The sequence below is a fragment of the Neovison vison genome, chromosome 8 (genome assembly GCF_020171115.1).
Source record: "Neovison vison isolate M4711 chromosome 8, ASM_NN_V1, whole genome shotgun sequence".
Lineage (NCBI taxonomy): Eukaryota > Metazoa > Chordata > Mammalia > Carnivora > Mustelidae > Neogale > Neogale vison.
The window spans coordinates 52,530,191-52,553,648 of NC_058098.1; the positions used below are offsets into that span (position 1 = coordinate 52,530,191).

Genomic DNA, 23,458 nt, shown 5'->3' on the forward strand with positions numbered 1-23,458 from the left:
GAAGAAATAAAGGCACTGTGGCCACAGTTAAGTAAAATCTGTAGAAGGCAATGTGCCAAAATGAGCAAATCCATGGCAAATGACCAAAAACAAACAAACAAAAACTTCTGTGGAAAAACTCTTCAAAGGATGCTAAGAATCTCTCTTCAACGTCATAAATTCAGTGCTGTGATTCAGTCACATCTCCATGTTTTCAACTTTTATTATCTAGAGGGTGCTACACCTCACTGGCAGATTACAGAATAAGCCACCAGCAGAAGCAATAATGACACTACTGAGTCTTTACACTGAATCAGTACGACTCCTTTGAAGGAAAAAAAAACTATGGATTCAGCCCCTTTGGTTCACATGTCTCCAAGTCCAGATAAAATGCTGACATTGAAATAGAATGGATGATATACTTGAAAGTTAAGTGCCTGGAAAGTTATTAATGAGCAAAGAACAGTTCCAGAGCAAAGACAGGAAAAATTCCCTACGGATCTGGTCTCAAGCGCCCTTGGAGAACAACCGGTTATTCATTTTTTTGGAGAAAATATTTGGGTAGGACAACTGGATCGCACTTGAAAACACAAATGGTCATTTAAACTGTGATACCCAAAGACAGAAAGAATCCACAGGGCAAAGCTGCTCAAGGAGCAATTTTCTGTTAACAATAGAGGCCTCAACAGTACTTCTCTAGCTTCTTTCTTCATTGGCTCTGCACCATTCTTTATCCTCCATCATGGGTGGTAATTGGATCAATGGGTGGTCATTGCATCAATGGAGACACATACCACTTGACCTTCAGTCCCTCACTGACCCACCCTGGGCCATTTTCCTTACTGTCCATTTGGTTCAAGACCTTTCCATATTTCATCTCAATACAATTCTTGAGTTTTAAACTCGTTTTAACTACTGTGAATTCACTGGCTAATTCCTGCTTATTTTCAAGTCTGCAAGTGTCACTTACTCCAGCAGGTCTTCCTCAACCATCTTGACTAGGTTGGGTCATAGTTATGGGAACTATGTGCTCTTCCTTAATAGCATCCAGTACTTACCTTTTTCTAAGACCCATTCACTCATTCATTCAACAAGTGTTTCCTGCAATGTACCACATAACATGCTCATGCTGGGAGTATGCAGGAACGAGAAAGCCCCCCGCCCTGCCAGAGCTTTTGTTCTAGCCTGGGAACGACAATATACAAATCCTCATTTTAATATCCAATAATAAGCGCTATGGAGAAAAACAAAGCAAGATAAGAGGACAGAGGGAATGGGGCCATGCTGTTTTAAATGTGCTGATCAAGGAAGTCTTCTCCAAGGAGGTGACATTTGAACAGAAGCTTAGATGAAATGAAGGAGTGAGCCTCACAAAGACTTGGGAATAGAGTGTTCCATGTGGAAGAGACAGGAAATCAAAAGGTCCTAGTGTGACTGTCTCCCTCGGGGGCTCTTCCTCACTATACTCACTGTGGGGGTTGGTGGCACCTGGCATGTAGCAGGGGCTTACCCATGTGTGAAATATATGGTCAGATGAAATTTATTCTCGTGTCCATCTGCTTTTGCTTCTGTTATTTTATCTCCAATGTTCTTTTTTCTCCCTAAGTGCATCCCTTTCATTAAACATTAGCCTCAGTTTGTCCACTTTGGTAAGCCTGGCTTACTTGGCCCCTGCCCCCGCACACTCCATCACACACCGTAGGCACAGTACCTATGGGCACCGTGAAGTGTACACAGCAGAAACCTCAAGAGTCGACACTGTGCAGTGACTCTCAGGTGTCCTCTTCAGGGGTTGAACTGTCCAACTTTGAGACTACCACGGGCTCATGAGCAAGGATGAAAAGGCAGCTGGATGTTATGAAACAATAGGAACTGTGGGATCAAGCTCCTTTCTCCTTCAGCCCCCCGGGGGAAAGGAGGGGCTGTCTTCCCCCTCTAACTGCCCCCACCAGTACCTGCAGGCAGAAGACTAGGGTTATCCATTTTTACAAATTCCTAATTGCGGCAGCAGAGCACACTTATCCATCTTACAGCAACTGCCACTCTCTAACTCCTGGGACAACAGCCTTGATTATATGTATTTTGTAAATTTCATTTCTGCTTCCTGTTAAACAGTCCCAGAATACTTGCCCCTTGCCCTATCATAGGTTGACAGCCAACCACAGCCACCATCTCGATGATAGATACCAAACTCAAACAGGCAAACTGTAGACTAACCAAGACTTCATATTTCATTTTTTATTACCAATCAAAAATAAATTCCATATATTGTTTAGCAAATATTATCACTGTCTTGTGACAAAAGACACAAGAGTCATAACAACAAAACTCCCCGAGAGTCAAACTCATAACAATGCCAAAATAAATCACAAAAATATACAAATTAAAATCTTATGCAAAATAAATATGAATTATTCGCTATGGTGGCTGTGACTTGCCTACCCACTTGGAGGCCATCTGCGAAGGTCTCCCTGACGTGGGAAGACACGCAGGGGTGGGCCAGCTCCAGGGTACGGCTCGACCCAGGAACCAGAGGTTGGAATAGGAAGTGAAAAATTGCACTGGGAGAAGGAAGTCATGGGACCAGTAATATTTGGAAATAATTATGACCCTCTGCAATAAGTGATTTTAAGTGGGGAAAGGGAGGGGTTGAGGGCCCATGTGTTGGTAGTAACTGTGTGTGCAAAGAGGTAGCTGTGGAAGTGTGTGCACCTGCTTCTTTCACTTCACACACTCACTTGGTTCAGGCCAATGCGCTCTGCTCCACCTGGCACTCAGGTCTCTCAGAAACACAGCTTTGCAAGCTCCCATGTGGACTCAGAAAGCAAGCTGCTCCTGTAGAAAACTGAGGGGTTTCCCCCCACAGGGAATAAAGGTCCGTTTTGTTTTTCTTTTTCTCATGACTGAGAACCCATGTCACTACCTTCTCTCCAGACTTTGAGGAATAAATTCTGTGACTAGGGGAGACTATAGAACTGGCCAGGGGCAAGCATACTTGGTGCAGACACTTCCTGGTCCCAAGAGTTAACATTTTCCAGGCGCCTGAAGAACAGAGTACTTGGGGTGACAGAAGTCACTATGAGAAAAGGGTCAATAAATACTACTTAGATGGAAGGTGTGCAGTCTCCCTCGCCTGATCTTGGGCCCCCAGCAACCGTTCCACCCGACAAAAGGGCCAGCATGGACCTTAGCCCCACAGGCTCCCCAACAGCAGCAAGCCTGGAACTCTGCAGCAGGGCCTCATTCGCCCCAGGGAAAAGGAACTGGGGCAGAATTTCAAGTGGGAGCGGAGCTATAGCAAAGGCCAGGATGACAACTCAGGCTAGGATTACTAAGATGGGGGAAACAGGGCTGCCAGCTGTGTGCCTTTTAGGTGGAAACCTCCTTTCCTGGGTTTTTAAGTGTGTGAACAAGGTTGGGTAAGCCTCAGCCACAGAGGAAAGGGCATGAAGAATTTGCTTAGGTTGTCTTCCTATGTGTCCTGTTTTCCTCAATCCAAGAGGCAATGGGGTTTCAGGATGAGAAGTAGGGATTCTGGGAAGAAGGACTTCATAGCTCAGTGACTGACACCTGACTTTCACTGTGGGGTGGGAAAGAGGATGGTCTTAACTGCTAACAACACAGATGCCCATGACCAGATTCCCTCCTGGAACTGAAAGGAGTATTTCAGACAAGTCACCCGTAATGTAGATGTTCTCCCACCTAGGGGGAAACCTTTGGTAAAAGTAAGGGCAGGGCCTGGGGAGCAGGGGTAAGCAATCTTAAAGGTGTAAGACCCTGCTTAACACTCTGAGTCAAATCAGTAGAGACAGTGGTAAGAGTCTTCAGCCTAGCCCAACTCACCAGGAGAGCCCATCAGCCGAGTTCTAGGAAATTCCAGGATCCAGCAGTTGACAGGAGTAGGTGTGCTCCTCTCTGTAGCTGGGAGTACCATGTCCCTCATCACAGTTACCCAGAATCCCTCGGCCTCAGTGACATCAGACAAGCCTCAGTGCACGCATCCAGCCAGTTGTTCTCAGCGCTATTTGGTTCTTTGCTTCCTGGAAGGAACTGTCTTCCTCCCAAGAAAATACCTTCCTCCAGCAGGCCTCTGGGATACCATCTTTGGAGGAGGAGGAGGAGGAGGAGGAGGAAGAGGAAGGGGAAGAGGAGGAAGAATAGGCTCCCTGAGACCGGGACGTAAGCCAGAAGGTCATGGTTGGGAGCAGATTATGGCTATTGCTTCCCGGGGTGAGAAACCCTACCCCTTTTAAAGTTTTTGTGGAAAAAAAATTTTTTTTTGTTTTAAATAAAGTTCCTTAACCCTGTCTTCCCCTTCCCCATTCCTTTCCCCAAACAATATTTAAAAAGAGGAACAATGAGCCTAGTTCAGAAATTCTCTCAGTAAAAAACAGCCTTGCTCGTGGTAGCTGGGCCACTGCCCTGCCAGTCCTGGGCTGGACAGCCACTACTTCGGAGATATTCAGAGGTCCCTGTCAGAGGCCAGAATTCCCCACATTCTGGGGGCCATGTGGCTGCTCCATTAGACAGGCTATCTGCACCCCTTCTGGCCTACAAGGCTCCCTATCTTCATGTGGGCCCACTGGGGAGACCCCCGCGGGGATGGCGGGGGGCCCCGGGCCCTCCTGTCAGATGGAGCTCTCATGGGAGGCTTTGTGCAGTAAAGAGTTGCGCTCATTGAGAAGAGTTGTGGTCTCATCTACCACAGGCAGCTCGGGCTTCCCGGCTAAGTTCTCCGTGCAAATGGTGCAGCCATCCAGGGGAAACTGAGGGCAGTTCTCCATGCGTGAGGCCAGCAGCCCATTCTGGTACTGTTGCCGGGTGATCTGCAGGAAGAAGGAGTGAGGTTCACAGAAAGCGGGGATGGAGGCAAGCCTTATGAGACCAGGGAAACGAGGCTGGCCAGGGCTGGGGCTGGGGGTCTGGAAGAGAGGATGTGCCCAGCTGGAGACTGTGAGGAACAAGAATAAGGAAGACACACGTCTCAGGTCTGGGCCTTCTGTGCCCTGTGTGGGGGGTGAAAGAAAGGAGCTGCTAATGCCCGAGGGTTAGTGATCCAAATGGCCGGGACGGGGAAGACCGCGCTGCCCAGAGGGAGAGACATAGGAAGCACTCACCTTAATGTACTGGAGGTCCATGAGCGCCCGGACACTGAAGTCGGAGATGTACTGGCCCAGGACAGAGCTGCCGAACTGGTTGGCGCTGGCTGCCAGGGTGGCCGCGTTTGAGAGATCCGTGCGGTCCGGGTAACTGAGGGAGGCTGAGCGGCTGAGGGTGCTGGGGTGGGCCGGGGAGTGGTCTGTGGGGAGAGACACATGGTAAGGCCAGGGGGTTCCAGGGCCCCTCACAGGGGCCCCTCTTGTGCCCCAGTCACGCAGGTCCGGGGCCCTCACCAGAACGGAGCAGTTCTGAAGGCCAGATAAGCTCCAACTGCAGAAGGTCTGGCCTCCTTAAAGCAAGTGAGTTAGTTTGTTTAGAGGGGTTGTGCAGTTAAGTATTAAAAAGCCTACCAAAGCAGAAAACCAAAACCAAAGACACAAAATCTATGTCTCCAGATCCCCTCATTTCCCCCGACAACTCATCAGTCAAGGGTGACACCATGATTACCCCTCACAGTGGACCAGACACTGTCCTTGTTCCCAAAGCAGCTTGTATCAAGGGACATACACTTTGTATATACTATACACTTTTACATTAAAAAGAACATAGTTTGTACCCTATGACGCATCCACACACACCTCTCAACGTGATGCCCTAGTTACATCTTAACACGCTTGTCTCAGGTCAGAAGTGTGTTCTGCACGTGACCCACTCTGTATGGACCAGTCCTGCCCACTTGTGTCTGCCGGGCCCACTGTCAGTCTGACAAGGGGGACAGGGGCAGCAGGTTCCTCTCACAGGAGCCTAGAGCCCCAGGAGTGCCGGGCCTCCCACACCAGCCCACAGTTCCCTCAAGTCTGATCCACATCCCCCTGCCCTAAGGCAAAGCCTGGGGGAGAGGGAGGAGATGCCTCTTCCCCCAGGGACAACAGGGCCTCCCTGCAGGGCACTGTAAGGAACCGGAGGACGCAAACACAAATGAGGAAAAGCAGCCTCCTTATTTTCAGAAAGGAACGGTATACAGATTGCATATCATTAGCTCTTATTTTTGAGAACACTTAGAAAACAGTGAAATGCATAAAGAAGTTAATCGTGAAGGCATGCTGGCTTCTTTTAAACAAACAGGAAGTGGACTAGGCTTATTTACTTAGTTGAGCACTAAGTTACTATCTACTAAGTTAGCTACTCCCACAAACAGTGAGGAGAGATGAACAAATGGTGAAGAGAGCAAACATCATGAGGCCAGGTGACTGAATGACCAATATAGCTTTAACTGAGTGAGACTGAACTAAGTAATACTCTGTCTTTGAGCTTCATTCCTAGAACTAGGAAAACATAGTCTGGATATCCTATGACTGGGCAGTATATGATCACTAGAAGATCACAAGTGTGTCACTTATCCCAACTTAAGTAGTACCTCTGAAGGAGATTCAAATTAAAACCACATTGAGATATCACCTTACACCAGTTAGAATGGCCAAAATTAACAAAACAGGAAACAACATGTGTTGGAGAGGATGTGGAGAAAGGGGAACCCTCTTACACTGTTGGTGAGAATGCAAGTTGGTGCAGCCTCTTTGGAAAACAGTGTGGAGATTCCTCAGGAAATTAAAAATAGAGCTTCCCTATGACCCTGCTATTGCACTCCTGGGTATTTACCCCAAGGATACAGATGTCGTGAAAAGAAGGGCCATCTGTACCCCAATGTTTATAGCAGCAATGGCCAAGGTCGCCAAACTATGGAAAGAACCAAGATGCCCTTCAACGGACGAATGGGTAAGGAAGATGTGGTCCATATACACTACGGAGTATTATGCCTCCATCAGAAAGGATGAATACCCAACTTTTGTAGCAACATGGACGGGACTGGAAGAGATTATGCTGAGTGAAATAAGTCAAGCAGAGAGAGTCAATTATCATATGGTTCCACTTATTTGTGGAGCATAACAAATATCATGGAAGACAAGGGGTGTTAGGGAGGAGAAGGGAGTTGGGGTAAATTGGAAGGGGAGGTGAATCACAAGAGACTATGGACTCTGAAAAACAATCTGAGGGGTTTGAAATGGCGGGGGGGTGGGAGGTTGGGGTACCAGGTGGTGGGTATTATAGAGGGCACGGATTGCATGGAGCACTGGGTGTGGTGAAAAAATAATGAATACTGTTTTTCTGAAAAAATTAAAAAAAAAAAAGTTCTAGAAAAGGAACACAAATACTATGAATATTACCTAATACGTCACATTCATCATTTAGATGATGATGGACTGCTTTTAACTAATACTTATCAACACTCCAGAATCTGAATTTAAAAACAACATAAGTTAGTGACATGGCCTTTTAAAAACAGACACCCTAAAAAGACATACACCCAAATACGAAATCTTTGTTTCTGAATAATAGTATTATGATACTCCTTCATTTTCTTTCCTAAGATTTTATTTATTTTAGATGGAGAGAAACAGTGCTAGCAGGAGGAGCAGAGAGAGAGAGAATCTCAAGCAGACTCCACGCTGAGCATAGAGCCCAACAAGGACCTTTATCCCAGGACTCTGAGATCATGACCTGACCTGAAACCAGGTGCCAATCACTTAACCAACTCTGCAACCCAGGTACCCCAATACTGCTTAATTTTCTTAATTTTTTCCCTTTCTTCAATTTTCTAAATAAGCTATATTGCTGTTATGACTGAAACTGAACTATAAGGTGTGCCTGGCTGGCTTAGGCTGTGGAACGTGTGACCCTTCATCTCCAGGTTGTGAGTTTGAGCCCATTAGGTGTAGATATTACTTGAAAATAAATCCAAAGCACCCTGGTGGCTTAGTTGGTTAAGATTCTGACTCTTGATTTTGGTTCAGATCATGATCTCAGGGTCATGCGATCAAGCCCCATGTCAGGCTCCATGCTGGGTATGGAGCCTGCTCAAGATTCTCTCTCTCCCTCTCCCAATGCTCCTCCCCTGCACTTGCTCACTTGCTCTCTCAAGAAAATAAAAATTAACTGGGGCGCCTGGGTGGCTCAGTCGTTAGGTATCTGCCTTTGGCTCAGCTCATGATCTCAGAGTCCTGAGATCAAGCCCCGCATCAGGCTCCCTACTTGGCAGGAAGCCTGCTTCTCCCTCTCCCATTCCACCTGCTTGTATTCCTCTTTTGCTGTGTCTCTATCAAATAAATAAATAAAACCTTAAAAAAAAAAAAATAGGGGCTCTTGGGTGGCTCAGTGGGTTCAAGCCTCTGCCTTCGGCGGGGGTCATGATCTCAGGGTTCTGGGATCGAGCCCCGCATCGGGCTCTCTGCTCAGTGGGGAGCCTGCTTCCCTTCCTCTCCCTGCCTGCCTCTCTGCCTACTTGTGATCTCTGTCTTTCAAATAAATAAATAAAATATAAAAAATAAAAAGATAATAAAAATATAAATTAATTAATTTAAACCTTAAAAAATAAAATTAGAGTAATAAATGTGTAAAAAAGATAGGGGTTTTTTAACTTGGTAATTCCATTTCTGAAAGCATATCCTAAGGATATAATCTTAAACACAGAGAAAGTTTTTTCATAAAGAGGTTTACATCAGGGGCGCCTGGGTGGCTCAGTGTGTTAAGCTGCTGCCTTCGGCTCAGGTCATGATCTCAGGGTCCTGGGATCGAGTCCCGTGTCAGGCTCTCTGCTCGGCAGGGAGCCTGCTTCCCTTCCTCTCTCTCTGCCTGCCTCTCTGCCTACTTGTGATCTCTGTCAAATAAATAAATAAAATCTTAAAAAAAAAAAAAAAAGAGGTTTACATCATGGTGTTATATAGAACACACACCACAAGGACTGTCCATAAGGGGAGATAACCAATGAAGGCACCTGTGCCTGGGGGAACACTATGGCTCCAACAAGAAAGTTGGATTTCTGCTCTTGTATTAGGTAAAAACAGCAGGACCCAACCCATGGATACACGAACCCCTCCCTGGTCAGTATGAAACAAGAGCAAGTGTGGAAAAGAGAAGGAGGCTGAGGTGTTGGCCAAGGAAGACCAACATGGTCCACAGACATCACCCATCAAGTGCTGTTAGCAGCTTCCCACTGCCTACTACTACCAGAAGCTGGCTGTCTGAAAGAGACAAGTGACTTCTAATTCACCTTTTTACTTTTTTTTTTTTTTTTTAAGAGAATCAAGAGAAAATTGTGCTTTGGTACAGTTGAGAGGGAGAAAAAAGCCAGCTGTACAAATATAAAATGGGAAATAATAGACTCTGGGGATAGGGTTTTAGGACTGTCAAAGGCCTCAGGAACTTCTTTAAGTTACACACTGAGACTAGAGCCCAAAGGCACTTGGCAATGCTCTTAACCTCCTCAGGGCTCAGCAGGCCAGTGTTCTGATGGGGAGACCAGCACTTTCGGCCACCCTCTGCTGCCTCCATATAAGTGGGACCGAGTCAACCAACACAGCTGCCAGCAATCCTGGGATAAGGCTCAGGAGTGTGATGTATCAAAGGCCAGAATCAGCATGTGGCATTGGGCCTTTTCCTCGATACTTTCCAACTGGAATGTCACATTTTAGTTGTAACCAAGAAAAAACAGAAATAAAAACTTAGCTCTGACCGAACATTCCCTACCTATTCTCTCATTGCCCTGACAATTCTAAGAAGGGGCCACGTGTATTGTTCCCATTACATAAGGGGGAACAAGAGACTGAGAGGAAGTCAGCTCCTGGAATCCTGTTAACTAGCAAGCGCAGGGACAACACTCAGGCAGTCTGCCCAGGCCGCACTTCTGATACCTGGAGGTTGCCTCCCCTGACAGGCAGACACCCGAGCAAAAAGAATGAAGAGCAAAGCCTGGGAAGAAAGGAGGCAAGTTTTTTAGAGAAAGCTGATGGGATGACAAGGCATCCTGATGTCTGTGAGTGGCCTTGATCACAGGGGTGTGCAAAGGCTGGGGCTCACTTGGCCCGGCCAGAAGTAGTAACACTCCCTTCCCACTCCAGCTGTGTGTCTGTGTGTGCGCACGCGCGTTGTGTATGCATATGTGTTCTCAAGGACGGAGGGATCTCTGGGGAAGCGCTTCCAGGACCAGGGCAAAGCACCCAGTACCTGGGCCCACTGCCAAGCAGAGCCGGTGCAAATCAGGCTAGCCCACAAGCGTGAACAGGTGGGATGGCCCAAAATGCGGGTGGGGAGCCCCAGCGGCTGCTGGGAGAGGTTAATAGAGCTGTGGTATGTGGGGCTCAGGCAACAGGTGGCAGCACAAACTTCTCCAGCCATGCTGTGTTACCTGAGAGCCAGGACAGCAGGGAGTTCCGCTTGCCAGGCGGACACCCGACCTGGGTTGAAGGCACTGGAGCAAAAGAGGAGAAGGTCAGCGATGGGTAGGGTGAGGAGGCAGAACATGGACACACAGGAACAAGATGGAGAAGCAGATCTGTTGGGGGCTGGTATCCCTGGGAGGGGCACAGTGGACTCTTGACAGGGAGGGAGCTTAGGGCAGACCAACGAGCGCTGCTCAAAGAGGGGCAGAGGATCCCACAGTGAAGCCAGAGCGGCCCACCCCACCCCTGGCTGAAGTCATCTCTTCTCCCTTTTGGCCAATCCAAGTGGGACCTGAGTGCCTCTAGCTCAAAAGATGAAGCTAAGGACCCAGACCCAACCTCTGAGGCATCACTGCAGAGAGAAAGTGCCTGGAAGAAATGTCCCACGACCATGTGCCCTCCTAGACAAGACTTTCCCCTGCAGGCTGGCAAGAGGTGCTCTTGGGAGGGGCCGAAAACTTCTCCCTAGGCCAGAGACATCCAGGCAGGGGTCCCCTGCTCCAAAACCCAGCTCTGGAGTCTTGTTTTCCCACTGCTTCCTCCTGGAGCCTGCTCGTGCTGGGAGAGGGGCAGAGCTGCATCACACCAGCCAATAAGCTGAGCTATATCAATATACAGGGGGCCCTGGCCCCCTGCGCTCAGGGTCCCCTTTGTCAAAGGACAGCAACAGGTGTAACACAGAGGATCTCCACGAGCCACACACACCTCAGTGTGTGGCCTGTCCCCCAGCCACAAAGTGGATTTCCACTTTCTGGCCTGCAGCAACCTGGGGCCCCACTCAAGGCTCAGAAGGGCCAGGCAACTAGCAAGGAGCTGATCTTCTAAGACTTGGGTCTTGCCTGCAGAGTGCCCACTCCAGCCACAAGGCCCCTCTGGCAAAGAGAGCCTGAGCCACCCAGGACTAGAGAACCAGAAAGCACTAGGGTGGCCAGAGTGGCCCTTCCCTGGACTTCCCACAACTCTCTTGCAGGGTGTGTCCAGTCCCCTCTTTGCCCCAAATCCCTTTATGCCATCAAAATCAGCCCTTAAGGGCGCCTGGGTGGCTCAGTGGGTTGGGCCGCTGCCTTCGGCTCAGGTCATGATCTCGGTCGGGGTCCTGGGATCGAGTCCCGCATCGGGCTCTCTGCTCAGCAGGGAGCCTGCTTCCTCCTCTCTCTCTCTCTGCCTGTCTCTCTGCCTACTTGTGATCTCTCTCTCTGTCAAATAAATAAATAAAATCTTTAAAAAAAAAAAAAAATCAGCCCTTAACCAAAACGCAGTGGCTAAGCCCCCTGAAAAGCCAAGCCCATCCACACCCTACCTGACAAACAGGCCCTGCCCTGACTCCCTGGATCCAGGCTCCCTGGATGCCCTCACTCCCCACCTCTATTCCCCTGCCCCAGTCTCTGTGAGCAAGACCCTGTAGCCTCCATCACCTGCCGTCTCTCACTCTTCCCGCTGCTATGACTACTTGCCCAAATGGCCCAGTTGCTATGGTACGTCCCACTGCTCCAAGGCCATTCACGGCTTCTTGCTTCCTATCGCAACCAAATGCCAGCCACTTTCTGGGGCTCCCCAACATGTCCTTACTCCCCATGGGCCACCCCCCCCACCCCTGGAGGCTCTGGTAGGCTGGTCTCACATCTCAGAACACGCTCTCAGCTTCCTACAGGCTTTGGCTCAGATTCCCCTTCCCGTCTCTTCTTCCCCACTCTTGGAATCCTGTCCGAAGGGACCAGGCCCTGCTTTTCCAGACTGCCTCCACTAGGCCCTGGCAGCTGTCTCCCCCCAATCCAGGTATGATGGAGAGCAGCATGGAGGCAGCCCAGCTACTCACCAGAGGTGGGCGAGGACAGGGCCATGGTCCCGTAGTAAGAGAAGGCACCTGTCTCAAACTTCATGTTCTCCTTCCCGGCCTCCACCTCCACCTTCCCCTGGAAGAACACAGGATCAGGGTGACAAACAGCCTGAGAAGGAAAGCCCAACTGAGGGGGGAAAAGGACAAGGCAAGAGGGAGAAGTGAGGGCGAGGAAGAGTCGGTTCCAGAGCCCTGAAGCACTCAGGCGCCCTGACCCAGAGGTTCAAGGGTTGGCCTCTTGGGAGGAGGACGGGCAAAGGGGGAGCAGAGGCTCAGGGCCGCACAGGAGAAAGCCCCGCATCCCCCAGCCAACTCAGCAGGTGAGGAGGCAGAGCGGGCCCAGGAGGGCGTGTAGGGAGCAGGCCGGCCACCTGCAAGATGAGGATGAAGTAGTCCGCCGGCTTATTCCGGGTGTACAGGTAGTGGCGGATGTAGTATTTGTTGTGCTCATCAAACTTGAGTTCCTGAATGACATCTGGGTACTTGAGCAGCCGCAGCAGGATCTTCTCTGATATCAGAGAGGGGCTGAACTGGGGAACCTCTGTTGGAAGAAAGACGACAATGACTTCACAGGGGGCCTGGCTGGACAGCACCGGGAACACGGTCACTGTGCTTGCTTGCTGCCCAGGCCCTCCTTCCCCTCGGTTCCGCACCTCTGTGGGAAAGCAGCACCCCTTGGATCCAGACATGTCAGACTCGAGTCTGCCTGCCTAGGCTGGAACATTGGCTCCCACACTGGGCGCGCATGACCTTGGGCAAATTACCTAACCTGTGTCTCAGTTTCCTCATCTGTAAAATGGGGATTAAAAACTTCTTAGGGTTGGGGACCTGGGTGGCTCCACCAGTTGAGTGTCTGACTCTTGGTTTTGGCTCAGGTCACGATCTCAGGGTGGTAAGATCAAGCCTGCATTAGGCTCCACAGCCCACTTGAGAGTCTTTTCCTCCCACTCTTCACCCTCTGCCCCTCCCCTGCTTACACTCTCTCCCTTTCTCAAATAAATAAAACTAAAAAAAAAAAAAAAAATTCATAGGGTTAGGGCACCCGGCTGAGAGCATACAACTGGCAAGAGCATAGGACCCTTGATCTCAGGGTCGCAAGTTAGAGCCCACACTGGGTATAGAGACTCCTTAGAACAAAACAAAACCAAACAACAAAAAACAAAACACCTGGTAGGGTCATGGTGAGGTTAAATGGTAATACATGTAAAGCACTTAGACACATGCTTGACATATGGAAAGCGCTTATAAATGTGACCATCATTATTATCATTAGCACCATCATCAATGCCCTGGCAAGAAAAACAAAGAATTAACACCCTTTAGCAAGTGAGGGTTGGGGAGAGAGTCAGATTTGGAGGGAGGGAGGAACAGGCAGGAGCTTTTCAAAATCAATCACCCAGGTCCCCAAAGGGGCTTTGAATCAGGGGTGAGAAGAGAGGAATGTCACTGATCTAGAGGTCAAGTCCTGCAGGCCTCAGCACAGGCAGAGGGGAGGGGGGAGCGATGAGAACAGAGCTGGATTCAGGCTATGAGTACATGAGCCAGACAAGTGCTGTGGGCCCACAACATGTGCAAGGGCTTCCTTCGCCCTCCTTCTCCCCAGCATCCAGGGGTCTGGGGAACCCCAGTGCCCACCTCGGGTACTCCTAATGGTTCTTTATTTTGCCCTCCCTACTCTCGTGGTAGTAATTTTCAGAACCTGAATGCTTCCTAGAATTTTGCAATGACAGCCCATCAACAGAGAAAACAAATCACCACAGGGAGCGCCCCAGGGATGGAGGGAAGCCACCTCACCCCCTTTCAGAGGCAGCCACGTTTCCCCTGCACCTTTCAAATAGCCAGAGGCCAAGAACTCCCCTCCATGACTGTATCCCACCAACACCTGAGGGCCCTCCTCTTGCTCTTACCCGTGGACAGGAAGCGATGAGCAGCCAGAAGTAGCTGAGGTGAAATTTTCACCTTAAGTTCATTGTCAGCATCTTTGAAGGCTGAGAAGTCGCGTTTATTTTTCTCAGACACTCGTTTCCGGCTTCGGTTATCGGCTGTAAGAGAAAGACTCTAGAACTGAGAATTCGGTTCCCAGTGACTCAGAACACACTAGAACCTGCATGCCAGCTCCCGGCTCTGCAGTCCCCTCTTCCACACACAAGCAGCACTGTCTGATTCAAGGCAGGCTCTCTGGCTCGATGCTGAGGCACGAAGGCCAGGGGGAGCAAAGATGTTCTCCTCTCACCGATCTGAGCAACGTGCCCAACGCTCACCCTGGCCAGTGTGAGGCACCCAGTTCCTGGGCCTCAGGGCGCCGGGCCTCCCACATCCCTGCACTGTGTGGCCTTCCCACCTAGAGACACCTAGGCTGTGAGCAGGAAAAGGGTTCCAGGCCAATGGGAAGAATGGAACTCACTGTACATATCCGACTCGTCCAGGATCTCAGACTTGATGATCTCCTCAATGACGTCCTCCAGGGTGACCAGGCCCAGCACCTCATAGAAGGGGTCACCTTCACCCTCGTTGTTCACCTTCTGCACGATGGCCAGGTGGGACTTCCCTTGGGGGATGATGCAATGAGTCAGAAAAAAGCAAAGGGCCCAGTCATGAGATGCCTCCACCAAAATATTAACACATTTGGGGTCATGAGTCACTGGGGTGGGGTCATGGGTGGTTTTTTCCCTTTTCTCTATTTCCTAAAGTTTCTGCTACAAACAGATGTTGCTTTTATGAAAAGGAAAACCAAAAGTACATTTTTAAATTTTAAGGCATTTCATCAAAGAGCTTTTGTTTCATTAGAATGAAAATGGCAAAGTCTTGCCTGGGTCTCCTGAAAGTCCTAGAGGAGGGAAAGACACACACTGTCAAGCTGTGGACTGTGGAGCGGTCGGTTGGAGACATGTGGGTGCCAACTGGACATGGGGTTCCTCAGATGGCCCACGCTGCCCATGGGGCCTCCAGGGCCACTCACATTCCTTCACCCTGCTCTCCCTGGCAAATGCCCCAGCATGTATCCAGGGCCATGATACTGCCCAAGGCAAAGGCTCTCAGTTCCCAAAAACCATTAACAAATTAGCCCAGGCTGTAATTAGGTCAGGCAAGTACTATAATTAGAGAAGGGCCACCTCTTCAACCTAAAGAAGACAAAGTCAGAAGGCAGAGAGAGGGGAGGAGGGACCCTCCATAGAAGTTTGTTGGGAGGGGGCGCGGCAGGGCTTTCCAGGCCCTTGTTTTGGGTTTCTACCCTGTTCCTGTGCCCCTCGTCCCAGTGGGTGACAGAAGGGAGACAGCCAAGGCTTGGCCTGCACTGTAGTTCGGATGTGCTGTGTAGCCCACACAGGGATCCAGATTTGGAGCAGCCGAAGGGAAAAAGTCCTGGGCGAGCTGAGAAGGTCAAGCCAGGGTCTCCTGGGCAGCTTCCCCTTCACAACCCAGTCTGAGGGCCCCACTCAAAGGACTTCTCTGGAGAGGGCGTTTTCCAAGTCTCCAAGGCCACTCCAGATCCCCCAACCCCAGGATGTGCCCCCTCAGAACTCCAGAGAGCTGCCAGTTCTCAGGACCAGCATTTAAAAAAATAACAAAGTATCGGAGTACACCACAGGTGATGGCAGATAGGGGGGACTGTTTTGTGCAACTTTCACCATCATGTGTCAGTCACTGTGGTACACTCATCTCCAGCTCTGAGTTATGGTCAAAAAACTTTCAGCACCTTGCTCAAACTATGCACCCAGACCAGACCTAGACAGAACCGTATTTAGACTCAAAGACTTCCTAGTGTCTTCTAGACAGGGGCTGATGAAAGCAAGTGTTCCGTCAAGGTCCTCCAGCAGGCCACAGCCCCTCAGAGCCAGGACCCTGGGGTCTGGCCCCCCAGGCCTCTCTGCCTGCTGGAGGCTGCCCACCCAGGAGTGCCTTCTGGAGAGAGAAATGATGCTCAGTCAGGAGGGAACCAGAGTTAAAACAAAGTCGCATTTACCACCTTCCAGAGTGGCATGCTCTAAGACCAATAACACCCGATGCTGGGGGAAGCAAGGGAAACAAGCATGCCCTCAGGTCCTCAAGCTGGTGGGCAGGTAACTTCAGGAGGCCAATTTTGCAGCATGACTCAAAACGAAAGGTTCCTAACCTTGGACTCAGATATTCCACAGGTAGGAAGCTGGATATAATCGTCTCCAAAGCAGAAAAGGCACAGAAGCAGAGGTTTGACAGAATCTTGTTTTTAACCACCTCAAACCAGAAACTACCCACATCAATAGCAATGGGGCAGGAGTCCTGCCACTGCTCCAGGGAGAAAGCAGCAGGGAACAGACAGACACAATGTGGAATGAAGCCCAACACAGGCTGCTGGTGGAAGAGCGAGCAGAGGGACAGACTGCATGGTGTCTGCTGGACTGAGGGCTGGCAGGGTGGTGAACGGCCCTGAAGTGCATGGAAGAGTAACAGTGATCACCTCCCAGGTTAAGCAGAGTTTGGGGGAGGGGCCCTTATACCCTGTACGCTGTCCTCTTCTAATTCTGTTCTGTTTGATGGGCTCTATAATTTTTTTAATTGAGAAAAAATCAGGGAAAAAACAGAATTAAGGGGAACAAACAAAGGGAGACTAGTGAGAGTCCAGGGTGAGCAAGGACCCTCTGTGCCTAAACCGGCATAGACTAAGTCCCGGGGAACAGGGTGCGTCTGAATGTGGCTCAGTTAGTCAGTGCCCAGCTCAGAGCCTGGAAGTCAGAGTCCCCACACAGAAAGGACATAGCTTCATTAACCTGAGAAAAATGTCCTCCTCCCCACTGTACCTCCAACGAACCAAATCCCGACACACAGTCACGGGTCACACTGGACCACACCAGGAAAGGCTGGTGGCTTCTCTAAAGGACAGAAACATCCATCCTACAAAGGAAACACGTGGACTCCTTGAGCCCAATCTTGGGGCTGCTCTCAGCCCTGGGGCCCTCTTTCTGAGGCTCCTTTGTGTGTGGTGTGAGGGGGGCAGGCGGGCGCCCTCCAGAGACAGGTAACTTGCAGGTATACAGACCTGGAGCACCGCCCACAGTCACCCCAGCTCTGTGTGCTAAGCATCCCGTGTGTGTGTGTGTGTGTGTGTGCTGCCCACAGTCACCCCAGCTCTGTGTGCTAAGCGTCCCGTGTGTGTGTGTGTGTGCATGTGCCTGTGCATGTGCCCGCGCACGAGCGCGTATGCGCATGCCCACTGGTACTGATTGTGGCACAGTCTCCTCCCTGGCCAGAGAACCTTTCTTGCCAAGGTCACCGGTGACCTCCAGTGGTGGGGTCTCAAGCTCGGGCTGCAGATTCTGACCAGGGGTCACTCTCTCCCGCTTCCTGGAAATGCTCCCTCTCCCTGGCTTCTAGCACACAGCTCTCCTGCTGCTCCACTGCCCTCTGGGGCTGCTGCTCCTCCCTGACCTCTATGTCAGAGGGTCCCAGGGCTCAGTTCTTGGACCTGTCCCTTGCCTCGTGACTTTAAACACAAACTGAATGTCAAGGTGTCTCAAACACTTGCGGCCCAGCCCTCTCCCGCACCCTCCAAACTCTGTACCCAACTGCCAGCTGACAGCTAGCTAGCTCCTCCCAGAAGTCCAACACCTTGAACTCCATATGGCCGAAATCAAGTTCCTGCCCTTCTTCCCCCCAGCCTTCCCCATTTCTGTCTGTCTGGTAGATCAGGCCATGGGGGAGTAAACTGTCCCTCCTCTCTTTCTCTATCCTTCTCCATCCAACCTTTCCATCAGATCCCCTCAGCTCTGCCTGCACCCGACAACCAGACTCCAGCCTCTTCCAGGGGCCTCCACTGCTACAGTCACATTCTGGGCCATATGCACCTCCTTCTTACCCAGGAGGGTAAGCTCTTGGGCCCGGGTCAGCTCTCAACACAGCAGTAAGACGGGTGACGTCAGGTCACCTCATGTCTCACCAAGTCCCTCCAGTGGTTCCTGTCTCACCCCATGTAAAAGCCTCCTGCCCGAGTGGCCCGGGTGTCCAGAGCCCTTGGTGCTGACCATCTCCTATCTGTACTCCTCTCTCCAGTGCTCAAGTCAGCCACAAGGCCTCCTTGTTGTTCCTCATACCTGAGGCTGCTCCTTTTGCAGGGATCCCCCTGAGGGGGCCCTCTCGGTGAGGTCTACCCTGAGGGCCTCCGTGAAAAATGCAATCCTTCCTCCAGCGCCCTAACCCTGGTCATGAACTCACCTAAAATACATGACATAATATGTTTATTTGTTGTATTTATTGTTTATGGCCCATCTTCTGCTAGATTTTGAGCGCATTACAGGAGGGGCTTTAGTCTGTGTCCTCAAAACTCAGAATGGTGAGCGGCACACACCAAGTGTTTAATAGGTATCTGTGGAATAAAGGACTCAATTCACACAGATGTTTCCTTAGGAGAAATGTAATCAATGCGAAGGGGGAAAAGGATGAAGACGAGAGAAGAATTCCTTTGAATTTTAGTAATTAAGAAGTTTCTGTAATTTAAAAATGATTTTGGGGTCACCTGAGTGGCTCAATGTGTTAAGCCTCTGCCTTCGGCTTGGTCGTGATCCTGGGGTCCTGGAATGGAGTCCTGCATCAGGCTCTTTGCTCAGTGGGGAGCCTGCCTCTCTGCCTACTTGTGCTCTCTCTAATAAGTAAATAAAATCTTTTTAAAAAATGATTTTTAATTTACCTTTTAAAATAAAAGGACCAGCTGGGGACCTCTATTTTTGATCCTCATTGTATGAAATTTAAATCTACTACAGAATGTTTATTTTAATGAGTTCCCTCATTTTATTACCAGCGTCCATTCAACTGGATAATTGGATTTTGGGGGTGGCTGGGTGAGAAATGGAACATGAAAATGTAAATAATACATCTACCCCAAAAGCTAAGAAGCCCCCATTTTTCAAAGTAGTCCTTATTCAAAGAAAAAAGACTGAGGAAATAACAGCAAAATGCTTGTATGTGGCTCTTCCATGTGAAATTGTTCATTTCTGACTATTTTTGACCAGCCAAAATGATACTTTCATATGATTAAACCTGAAAGTATGGAGGGGTTCAGGATATGGTTTGTTTCTTTTTTATACTTTTCTGAAGAGAGAGTATTAATTTTATAATCAGAAAGAAACACATCTACTGGGGCATATGGGTGACTCAGTTGTTGGGCGTCTGCCTTTGGCTCAGGTCATGATCCCAGTGTACTAGGATCGAGCCCCACATTGGGTTCCCTGCTCTGTGGAAAGCCTGCTTCTCCCTCTCCCACTCCCCCTGCTTGTGTTCCCTCTCTCGCTGTGTCTCCCTCTGTCAAATAAATAAATAAAATCTTTAAAAAAAAGAAAGAAAAGAAACATATCCATATTAGAAGTAGCTTTGAAAAACACTCTCCTACTGCTTTCCCCAGGGACTCAGGGCTTCTGGAGCCTTTTACACTCATGCGCTGCTCGTACAGGGCAAACTGGCTGTGGGAAAGGAGGCACCATGAGGTCGCCCTCGGTCTGCTCTGGGCCACACCTGGCTGGCAAGCTTGCCCACTCTGCCTTTGTCGACCTTTGTTCCGCCAGGTCTCCTCTCAGTCAGAGAACCACAGGGAGGCCTCTTTCACTGCCCTCTCCCATCTGGAATAGGGCAGAGTAAGAGGCCCCAGAACCTGACTGAGTCCCTGTTCACCCTTGGCTCCGCCCTGAGGGGCTCAACCCTGGGGGCTGTTAGCACTCCTTGCCCAGCCTGGCCCCAGCCCTTCACCAGCTCTGGTATGGCTGCCTTTGCTGCCGGCCGCTGTCCAGCTCGGCCAGGCCCACACTGTGACTTCACTGCTCTCCATGCTATACCCCAGCCCCGCCTACCTCATGCCTGGAACACAGCAGACCCCCAGACTCTGCTGGATCCATACAAGCTGGTCTCCTGGGGCCCCAGGGAGCCCAGTCCTCCGCCTTCCACAGTGCGCATCTTGGCAAACTGCTGTGTCCTCTTACCCCCATAAAAAAAAACTATAATCTTGTAAAGACCGTAAGAAAGACACCTTAGAAGGTGCTGGGTTTCAAAGTCCACAAGGTCCCTGAGAGGCCCCACTTGCCAGCTCCAGCTGCCTTTTCTCATGTGGAACATCCAGAGGCCCCAGATCAGACATGGGATTGGCCATTACCCGAGGTGGTGTCCTGGGCATCTTCCCCTGCTGGTCCCCCAGCAAATTCTAGCCATTGACCTCCCAAGCTCCCAGCACACGCCCAGAACTCTCACACACCTCCCTTGGGGAGAGGTGCTGGCCTCTGGGTGCCAGAAGACGGGATCTCAGGCCATGGGTCTGCACTTGCCGGCAACAGGGCACCTAATTTCCTGGGAATCCCCCCCCCTCCTCCCTCCACCCTAGCAAAGGGGAAAGATTAAGCTGACTATTAATAGTGCTGACCTCAACCAGTAGGAGGGGCAGCCCAGCCCAGCAAGATGACACAGGTGGGGCATGCGTAGGCGTAGGCGTAGGCAGGCATAGGCAGGGAAGCAGAGGAGCACAGCCGCAGGAGATACAGCCCTACACAGCCCTCCACCCCAGGGACCCCCCCACAGGCAGGTGGGAGAGCTACACACAAGACCAAGTTTCCCTAAGTATCCCTAAGCAGGAAGCCCAGGCTGGGGAGGAGCAGGGAGTGAGCCATGTAATCAGTAACCAACTTAAGAGAACACTGGGGAGATGTTTAATTTTAATATAAATTAAAATATACTATTAGACCACAGAGACTAAAACAGTGCAGTACTGGAGAGAACAATGAAACTTTTTTTCTTCAGGATTTGGCAGCACGTGTCAAAACAAAAAATGTGCAAGACCTTGGCCTCAGCCATTTCTTCCACACTAGGATAGACCTTGATACAAAGGGAAAACCCAGGCTGGTGTGCAAGCTGTGGCCAGGAGGGTCCATCTAGTGTGGTTTATGACACAGTATTGCAGCCACTAAAAATTAGACTAGGCTGATGCAGACAGAAATTTATTTAAAGAGACAGTGTTCACCATCTGCATAAAGCAAAAAGTTACAAAGTAAGAAAATTAAGAATGCCTGTTTCTTCTGCTTTTGCTTAATGCACTTTATTTTTAAAGATTTTATTTATTTATTTGATAGGCAGAGATCACACGTACGCAGAGAGGCAGGCAGAGAGAAAGTGGTAAGCAGGCTCCCTGCTGAGCAGAGAGCCTTCAGCTCAGGTCGTCATGATCCCAGGGCCCTGGGATCATGACCTTAGCTGAAGGCAGAGGCTTTAACCCACTGAGCTACCCAGGCTCCCTACTTAATGCATTTTAAAATCAGCATGTATTACCTTCTTATTTTTACATTTATAATCAGAAAGGATAAGAATGATGTCTCATACTGAGGGATAGGAGAAAGCATTATAGTTGGTCCACTGCTTACCAGAAGCTGGTTCATTGCTACTTACTAGAAGAAAACACACCAAAATACTCACATTCTGAGTGGTGGGATAGGGGGCTCTTCATTTCCTAATCATTTTCCTCCTTTCTGAAAGTTTCTACAGTAAATACATTACTCTATTTTTATATTTTATTAAGGAAGCCATCAATAAATACAGCCACTATCGCTGGTCAGATTTTTAAAAGGAAAAGGAAGGGGACGCCTGGGTGGCTCCGTGGGTTAAGCCTCTGCCTTCGGCTCAGGTCATGATCTCAGGGTCCTGGGATTGAGCCCCACATCAGGCTCTCTGCTCAGTGGGGAGTCTGCTTCCCCACTGCCACCCCACCCCCGGCCTGCCTCTCTGCCTACTTGTGATCTCTATCTGTCAAATAAATAAATGAAATCTTAAAAAATAAATAAGATAAAATAAAAGGAAAAGGAAAATGGAAAGCAAGACAAAAAGGAAAAAAACTGAGTGAAGCAGGAAGAATAAAAAGAGGAAGTGACAGGAGGACAGTCGTAGGGAAAAGAGAAATGGAAAGGCAGACACTGCAGCCCACTTGCCAAAACAGAAAATCATTTCTAGAGACTTACCAGGAGACTTGCCCAGCCATTCTGAGCAAGACAACAACACCGCCTGACAATGCACGTACGAACAGCCCATCTGGAACCTTCCAGAACACGGTCTCCAAAAGGGGTATTCATTCCAGGCTCCATTCACATTTATTTGTATTTCAAAACAAATAAGCGACTTTAGCTTTTGTTTATACACAGACTTACAGTGGGATCTGAGCAGCCAGTCCCTAGGGGAAGGGGCTCCTGCCCTCACTCAATCGTTCTCCAGCCAAGTGAGAGGAGCTACAGACCCCCTCATCCTTATGTCTTTAAAAAAAGTTTTTGTGGGGGGCACCTAGGTGGCTCAGTGGGTTGAGCCTCTGCCTTTGGCTCGCATCATGATCTCGGGGTCCTGGTGACTGAGCCCCGCATTGGGCTCTCTGTTCAGTGGGGAACCTGCCCCCACCGCCTGCCTCTCTGCCTGCCTGTGATCTCTCTGTGTCAAATAAATAAATAAAATCTTTTTTTTTTTTAAGTTTTTCTGTTTGTTTTATAACATACGTGTTAGTAAAACAAACAATACATGTATACAATTTTTGAATGGCCAGACCTTCTTTCTCCTCTCTCAAAGGAGCTACACCGGTGTGCCCCCCAGGGCCCACCTCCTCCCCTCAGCTATGAAACAGTGGGGATGTTCTGGGGCAGGGAGCCCAGGCACTATCCCTCTCACATCTACTACTCACAGGAAGAAACTGATGCTCAGGTAAGTCCTGTCCAGGATCATCACACTGTGGAGGGGAGAAGAAGCTGGGATTCAGAAAAGGGGCTTCTCTAAGTAATACTCACCTTTCTTTTTGTTTTGTTTTGTTTTAATAAAGATTTTATTTATTTATTTACAGAGAGATCACAACTAAGCAGAGAGGCAAACGGAGATAGAGGGGGAAGCCAGCTCTCTGCCAAAGAGAACCTTATGCTGGATTCGATCCCAGGACCCTGCCACCTGGGCTGAAGGCAGAGGCTTAACCTACTGAGCCACCCAGGTACCCCTAATACTCTCCTTTTAAACCAAACACCCCGGGGGTGCAGCTATTGACAAGCAGAAGTCAAGAGACCCTAAGACTGGTCTCTCACCCAGGGACAGGGCTTCATAGCTTTGATTTTTCATTTAGCCAGCGGTCTCTAATTTTTTAACCTTTTATGATGGAAAATATCAAGCATCTACAAAAGTACAGGAAATAATATAATTACACCCTCAGGGCCCTTCACTGAACTTAAACAATTAACAACTCCAACTCCTGCGGCCAATCTTGTTTCCTCTTCCCTCCTACCCACTTCACTGGCTTATT

The 23,458-nt window shown here is 49.5% G+C and overlaps 1 protein-coding gene across 3 annotated transcripts in view; it reads right to left on the minus strand.

Annotated features, from left to right (window-relative positions):
* Window positions 1-2,202: 2,202 nt before the first annotated feature.
* The window catches only part of CNNM4 (cyclin and CBS domain divalent metal cation transport mediator 4), a 38,437-nt gene continuing 17,181 nt past the window's right edge, over window positions 2,203-23,458 (minus strand). Inside the window, exons 2-9 of one of the 3 annotated variants that reach the window (XR_006386164.1) lie at window positions 14,597-14,740; window positions 14,100-14,234; window positions 12,564-12,733; window positions 12,172-12,268; window positions 10,322-10,384; window positions 5,097-5,278; window positions 3,823-4,805; window positions 2,203-2,824 (exon numbers count right to left, since the gene is read on the minus strand). Coding sequence is in view for 2 of the 3 variants with exons in the window: in XM_044263583.1 (XP_044119518.1) it covers window positions 4,608-4,805; window positions 5,097-5,278; window positions 10,322-10,384; window positions 12,172-12,268; window positions 12,564-12,733; window positions 14,100-14,234; window positions 14,597-14,740 (989 nt within the window). In the remaining variant the exon portion in view is untranslated. Of the gene's footprint in view, window positions 2,825-3,115; window positions 4,806-5,096; window positions 5,279-10,321; window positions 10,385-12,171; window positions 12,269-12,563; window positions 12,734-14,099; window positions 14,235-14,596; window positions 14,741-23,458 lie in introns of those variants that run through there. The other 2 variants (XM_044263583.1, XM_044263584.1) reach the window with 2 other exon arrangements.